An 8226-nucleotide genomic window follows, 5' to 3' on the forward strand; every position below is an offset into this window, starting at 1 on the left:
AAACTGCAAGTTCAACCGGGTGTTTATGTAAAGATGTTCCTTTTCATGTGTTAAGATCAATTGATCAGTGATAAATTTATTTCTTGGACTTTCACAAGTTACATAAATAAACTTCTCCTGAATTGCCAAGTCTTTAGTTTTGTATAATTTGTTTTATTCTACCTCAATGTAAGTGAGTAGAAAAAATAACACAAGTTTTAATTTGTAAAATACATTAACACACACACATCTATATATAAAACTAATGTTTTCAAATAAATACTTAAATGTCAGTTATTTTTCTTCAAACATAAAGCAGTAAATTAAAAATATCTGGAAAACAATGATCTCTACTACTTACAATGCTACAAAGTCCTTGTTTGCACTCATTAGCCATATTTGCTAAGCCTCATCCAAATTCACACGTGGAGATGGAAAAATAACTTTGTAGACTTTTTATAAGCATTTTGGAAAAAAAAATTATCAATTACTATTCCAATACCCTAAAAATCCGCTGTAATTTATCAGGCCTCCTAACTAAATTGTATTTGGGTCTAGAAAAATATAATTTCTATTCACAAAATAGCCTTGATAGCAATACTTCAAACTTTCCAATGATATAAGAGCATTTCTCTCATAAATAACTTAGAAAAACTGACAGAATTATGTAGAACAAATATATAGCTCTTGATTGATTATAAAGCTATTGGTATATAAAAGTAGACATAGATAAACAAGTCTTCTCAAGTGATGATGTGGTGGGTGGAGCCAATAGGTGGGTTTCCTTAATAACATGGTATCTCAACAAATAGAAATGATAGGAGGTTTTTACTTTATATTCTAGTTTGCCAATATTGAACCTTTGAATTTATAATTCGTACAGAACTAAAGACATTGTATTGTGGGCATCATAAAATGTAATCTGACCAAACCCAGAAGGCCACATACCATTTAACACACAAAAATCGATATTTAACTTCTTTTTTAAATATTTAGTTTCAAATTAAGAAACTAACTAATACATAATACTAAAATTTGAATTATAATCTACAATTTGATACCAAACTTATTGACATATGTTTATAAAATAATAGCTAAATAAAATGTTGAATGTAAATCTAGAAACATGATGACATGCCCCTGACCCCTACCCGTCTCAATAGGGTTAATAACAACCTTTAGCTTTTCCATCCAACCACCCTACAATACAATTAATTAAGTCTTTCCACAACTGCTACTGATGTGATTTTCTTAGCTAATTTTGTTTCTTGCGCATTATCAAAATACATCAAGTTAACATAACCTCTATTGTACAGATAACAGAAAACATCCTTGAAAAAAAGATAACAGATTAGTAAGACAAGATTTCCCTTTGGTGAAACCATGTTTGTTTTCCTTTATATCATGTTTCTCTAAATGGTTTTGTAAAGTTTCTTTTATCAGACTCTCTAGAATTTTTCCCACTACAGAGTAACATTAATGATCCTATAATTTCCAGGGTAATTTTTATCACCCCTTTAAAAACAAAGTAATATTAGCAACTGGCCAAACCTCAGATAAATACCCACTGTCTACTAATCTGTCAAAAATGATAAAGAGTAGCTCACACATCTTTAACCTCCTTCAAAACCTAAAGAAAAACATTATCTGGTCCTGGTACTTTATTTTTAATTACTCAATTTTCTACTCACCACCAACAGTTTAATTATCTCCCATAGAATGTTCAAGGTTAAAAATATTCCAGATAGTTTCTCTTGCAAAAACAGAAAAGAACATTTAAAACTCAGCTCTTTCAGTCTTAAAGAAAAACCTTGCTGTCAACGTTCTTTAAGGGCCCAATCTCTATTTAACATGTTGTTTATCTTTAACATACTTTAAATTCCTTGCTGTTAATTTTCACATTAATAAGACAATTGTTTTCCATAAGCTCTTTTGGATTTCTTAATTTCTCTCTTAGCCAAATCCCTAATTTCCTATAGTCCAGTAAATCTTTCAACCAGCTAATTTAAACATCATAAACTTATAGGCTTTATCCCTGATTTTCTCAATTATGCCTTTAATTTTGATCTTCCCTGTTATCCTTTTCTTTAGGCATATGCCCATGTGGATTTAAAAGCAATTTATTTTTATAAATTTCTCAAATCTGTCCAACGTCTTTCAAGTTACTATTCCAATTCACTTACGATTAATCGACTCACAGGGCTACAAAAGTGCCTTTCTAAAAATTAGGTTCAAAAATGTCATTTCTTTTTTACTTCAGCCTGTAGTAAAACAATAAACTTAATTATGCAATGATCATTCTTCCATATATGTTCCACCACTTGAACTCTTGCAACCATATCATCATTAGTGATTATGTCTGAAACATTGTTACATCACAGAATGTGAAATTCATACAAATTTAACCATAAAATTTTCCAAGAAATATTGTAGTAATTCTGTGGTGTTCAGTTGGAAAAAAAAGAGACATGAAAATATAACCAAAAACCTTCCCTTTTATAAAGCACATATAAATACATGTGCCTATAGTTACTTAAATATGCATGAAATGGCTTATCATTTTGTGAATCTATAAAAAAAAAATATCTTTACAAAATATGTGAATAATTAACAGGATTTAGATATCCGAAAAAAGCAATGTATTTTTCATTTACATAAGGTAAGCTTCATTTACAATATATTTTAGTGGATGAAACACTTACCATTCCTGTTAAAAGATTTGTTGGCAAACAAGGTAGGCTTTGTGAGGATTCAAAATCAGCAAAATCTTCATTATTTTTACCATGCTGTATCACTGAATTTTTATCATTCAAAATAGGACTTGAAATGTCCGAGCTCACAAAATCTGCAAAGTTACTATCCGAGTTCTCTGGCAGTACTTCACTGGTTACTTCCACTCTTTCACTAAATGAAGCATTTTCAAAGTCTGCAAAACCTTCAGGTTCTGCTAGTTTTTGTTTAGCACTTTCAAAATTACCAAAATCATCACTCTCCGAGTCATTTCCTTCTCCAACAGATGATTCTTCTTGCATAATTTGTTGTACACTTTGAAATTCATCATATAAATATTTATCATTTGAAAATTTCATTGCTGGAAATTCATTTATAATTATAGTACTAGGAATTTCAACACTGTTTTCAAAGCATTCTGTACCTTTCTCACCAAATGACTGGACTGAATCACTTTTACTACAAAGTTTTTCTTCTCTGTTCAAGTTTGATATCTCCATCCTTTGTAGGCTTTCAATGTTCATTTCATTAACCCCTGTGTCTAAAGCACATATTCCATCAGGTAGATCTGATATTCCTTCAAAGGCTTTTGAACTTATATTTTTGTTCAAGACTAAAGAATATGACTTTGTTTCCTCATGATCTATATAACTGTTAGGAGTGGAGCCTACTTCATCATGAATTATGTCTTTATTGGCAGTAGCCATTGTAAAACTTCCAAAATCAAAATCATCAACCTCTGGAAGGTCCAATTCTGGTATATCATCTTTTTCAACATCTTCCTGCCCATTTGTAATTCCTTTGTGGAGGTTTTCCCCAACAAAACAGGATTCATTGGAAATGATATTTTGTGTGTTCCATGTATAAGCAGAACAGCTAATAAACTTAGAGTTAGTAGAAGTGGATAAAGAGCATTGAATATCAGATTTATCCTCTTCTGGAACATGTGTAGATTCTTGTATTGGTTTTGTACAACACTGTATTTCTGGTGAATGGCCTGTTGATCCATCAGAGTTAAAAAATTCATCTTCATCATCAGATATGTTTAGTGGAGGTACACTGGATGAAGATGTAGCTGAGGAACTTTGTTCAATCTTGCACGCCTCTGAATCTCCATTATTTTCTTTCTGATCATTGTGGAAAGTAGTTGATATCTTGTCACTACTAGAATTTAAAGAAGGTACCCTTTCACCATGTTCTGATCTCAGTGTTACCAGAGCTTCTGAAGAATGACTAGAAGTGATTTGATCACTATTTAACACTAACTTTTCACTAGAAATACTGTCCGTTTTAAAGCATATTGTTGATACAAATTTGACATCTGAAATCGGTTCTTCCTCAAAAGAACTATTCATATCATGATTCATTGCACTTTCAAATTCTGAAACACCTGTCAGTAACTTACATCCATTATCCACATGTTTTTCTAATTCATCACTTTGTGAAAATAATTGATTCTTATGATGTTCATTAACTTCTGATACAAGATCTGATTTATGATGAGTTTCTGACTGTACTTGATTACAAGGATCAATATTTTGGTCAATAACACCATTCAAAGGTTTTGGTTGTTCAGGTGTAGAAAAACATGAAAAATCTGCAAACTGTTGTTCATCTTCATTATAATTCCCTACTGTTGAAACACTATTATTTTCACTTCCAACTTCATGTGCTTCTGGTTTTCCTGGTTGATTTGCATGGTTATCTTGAAAACATGTCAAGTTTGACATAACATTATTAGAAGATGCATCACAGTTGGTTTCATTTGCTGCTGTGAAGTCTCCAAACTCATCATCATCATTTTCAACAAATGTTCCCTCATTAAGAGGAGGAGGACTTGAAGATAAAATTGGTATAAGGTTGGATGACATGGTCATTAATCAGGATAGTCCTGATTAAGTTTCAGATACTCCTATCATTCTTTTACTGAAGATTTTAACCTAGTGAAAAACAAAATGAATTCATTCTTTACTATGAAAGTTTACATTAATGTGTTGAAAAAAAAAGTACCATGATATATACATACATACATAATCAATGCTTAGACCATATACACCCCTAGTGCTTCATAACCTGATCATAAATGCTTATACATGCACTTATTGTACAGGATATATATGATGGCAATATATTGTACAAGTATGCTTTATCTTCAGCATTAGATATAATTTTCAAAAACATTATAAGCACTTAAACAATGATTTTACAGAAACTGGAGTGTTTAAATTTGCATATAAATACCACACAACAATTATTATCATTATGTCACTGAATTAACTGACTTTCAACAGGAATTGGTAAATATGCCTCTCACTAAGACTTAGTGTTTCAACACTGAGTAGAAAATTGTTACACCTTTCTCACTTATGCAAGTATCACTTCTAAAAGTTCCAATATCCACAATAACCATTTTTTCAATTGTTTTTAGTATACACATAAACATGTTTATTTTTTATTTACCCCCAGTCTCTCAGTTCAGTTTACTTAATGTCATGTTTACCCATAATGGTGTCTTGAAGAAGTCACGCTTCTTAACCTAGTAACTGGTAAATTAATAAACACATCATACTTGGCCAGTCTCCTAGCTTTAGTATAACATATTCTAAGAAATCAAACAACGTATAAGATGTATCTTACACAGTTTTAACTGAAAACAAAGGTTAAGACCTCACAAAGTATCCAAAAATAAAACTCTAATAAGTGAATCAAAATACAATTAATATAAAAATACAAGTTACTTAAAAGGACTAACTCAACATTACCATTTAATGTTTGATGTCCCATCATTTGATCAGGCTGAGTTAATCTATTACATAGTTGTATACTTTTTTGTCTCTGTTACTTTTGTACAGGATGGAAGAAACAAAAGGTACATGACTAGTTTAAATGTAAAAATTACAGTTGCAATTAGAAAGTGTCAATAGAAAATGCCACTGACTGATTTGGAATTAACATGTATCACACAATGCAGTTTACACAAATAACTAAACATAATGGTTAACATAATATAATGATTAACATTGAAAATGCACTCCTAATATAGCCTTCAAAGAAAGTTTATTTGTTTTAATATTTTTTTAGTTCTTTATTGTAATGAATTTTGTTTTTGTAGTAAATTTTAAGTCAGCATATATAATTTATTTAGTCTGAGTTTCGGCATTTAAAAAAAGAAAACTTACATTATAGTATGGGTTCATTGAACATAATACTAATAAACATAATCACATTAATCTTTATATTGATATATAAAACAAAAATTAAAAAAGTGTTAACCACTGAGGAAAAAGTAAAATGTAATATTTGTGTTACTGAGATATATTTCTGTTAACTAGATTTCTTAAATTATATGTATCTGTAACAAAAACATTTTTATGAATGTCTTTTATATACATTTTCTCTTATTGATAAGCTAATGGATTTGTAAATGTCATTATAAAGATACTATATATGTGTGTGTGTGTGTGTGTGTGTGTGTATATAATGTGTATCTAGTTTTAAGAAATATTGATGTACCAGAACATCTAGTAATATTCTAATTATGCAAAGATTTTCTTCTGTTGGAATTATTTAGCATTAACAAAATGTTATACTAATCACACACACACACAGCATTTATATCACCTGATCATTATACATTTATTTTATTCCTTTATGGTGGCACTGTCATAGAATCTGGTAAAATAATAATTAATATTATATAACAAAGTAATATATTTCTAAGCATTTGAATTAAAATATCTGGAGTCACCTGATTAGACAGAAGAAGGAAGTATATATTATGGAGGATTTCTGCAACAGCTCTTGACCAGGTAAGCATCAATAATTTAGAAAAGCAGTTCTTGAACCTACTCTAACCAGTAACTTAAAATACATCTATGCCTCTAGTTCTATTATTTTTTTCATTAATTTATTTCTTACATAATCACTATCAAAATGGACAAGAAAGATCCAAGGCTTACTCTGAATATCTTAGTGATATTGTATAATACTAATAAAGCCCAAGTAGTAATACTACTATTCTAGTATAAAACTAAGCCTTAGGCTTCATTAATAGTAATATTAATACTACTAATAGGATATAATACACAATACACAGAATACAAAATTAGAAGTTCTAATAGTGACAGAATCTTGGCCGCCAACTTAAAACTTGAAAATGAAATAGACAACAAAAATTAAAAAGAATATTTTCATGATACTGATTTTAACTTTACCATTTCTTAAGTTAGACTTAGAGTGAGTTAGACGCCGACATAAAATTAAAAGTAAAACTTAAAAGTAATAATTAACACAAGTCAATGTCACATAAGTTATTATTTCACAAATTCTTAACTCTTCCTTTATCTTTGTACACATCATACTACTACTACTCATTGGCAATTACTTTAAAATTACGTTTACTTTACGTTTGTTCTCTTAGCTTCTCACGGTAGGCCTAATAGCAGAAATATTAGTACTAATAGCAATAGTAACACTACCACAGCTGCAATATGCAGTACCAATATTATATATGTACTATGTTTCAAGTTTTTGACGTGCATAAAATCAAGTATTCCTTTTTAAATCATTACATAACAAATAAAAATTACATTAGACACAATAATACGAAACTTTGATGTTAGTTAAAAATTAACTTTGCCTTACACTTTAGTCTTTACGCTACTCCATCTAACGAATATTTTAGGTTTGATATCGTACATAGCACAATGATTACCAATAGATGGAGCTAGCCAAATTTGTCGAATAACTGCATTAACATTTATTTGATTTTCTTTACCATGAATCAATTTATTTGAAAAAGATCTGCCAATATTCAAACACGATTTAAAATCTGAAGCAGTCTTATGCTATTTATCAGGATGTTTCAAATTCGTACGCTCTTGTTTGTTTTAGCTTAACGCTGCACATTGGACTATCTCTGCTCTGTTCACTGCGAAGAATCGAACAACAGATTTTAGCGTTGAAGTTTGTAAACTTATCGGTGACACATTGGAGTACATTCTTGCAGGAGACTTCCTCCTTTGAAGATTGAAAACAATAGGAAGTTAATGAAATTAAGAACATCTCACAGTGGGAACCTCTTTTGATTGAACTAAGTGTAATTTGTCTGAGTTCTCTAAAACAAACACAGACATAAATATTGTTATGACAGCGGAGGTCACGTGACCCTAGTAACACGCCACGCGCTTCTAGAACGTTCATGAAGCGTCGGGAGACTACTAGATATGGAGTAGTCTTGTATATATATATATATATAAGACCGGCCAAGAACTGACGGGAACAATGTGTAATTGAACTGCGGACATAGTATTGTTGAGTTGAGCACGTGAGACGTTCGTTGTGAATTAAAGCATTTGTTATAGCGCGACTGTGGAAATTAATTGTATTCAGAAAGAATAAACTAGTTTTATTTAAGAAAGGACTTGTGTCGCTAAAGTTTCGTCGGAACGAAATTTACGGAAAATGAACTAACGAACGGAGATGTAACAAATTAGTGCCAGAGTGTGGGACAGAAAT

General features: G+C 30.5%; 1 protein-coding gene across 5 annotated transcripts in view; it reads right to left on the bottom strand.

Annotated features, from left to right (window-relative positions):
* The window catches only part of LOC111087634 (aftiphilin-like), a 39603-nt gene extending 32195 nt beyond the window's left edge, over nt 1-7408 (bottom strand). For 4 of the 5 annotated variants that reach the window (XM_022394932.1, XM_022394931.1, XM_022394929.1 and 1 more), the window contains exons 1-2: nt 7354-7408; nt 2682-4649 (exon numbers count right to left, since the gene is read on the bottom strand). In XM_022394932.1, the coding sequence (XP_022250640.1) occupies nt 2682-4586 (1905 nt within the window). In that variant the 5' untranslated portion in view covers nt 4587-4649; nt 7354-7408. Of the gene's footprint in view, nt 1-2681; nt 4650-6457; nt 6763-7353 lie in introns of those variants that run through there. The other variant, XM_022394930.1, reaches the window with a different exon arrangement.
* Between the last annotated feature and the right edge of the window lie 818 nt (nt 7409-8226).

This window comes from Limulus polyphemus, unplaced genomic scaffold, assembly GCF_000517525.1.
Source record: "Limulus polyphemus unplaced genomic scaffold, Limulus_polyphemus-2.1.2 Scaffold2402, whole genome shotgun sequence".
NCBI lineage: Eukaryota > Metazoa > Arthropoda > Merostomata > Xiphosura > Limulidae > Limulus > Limulus polyphemus.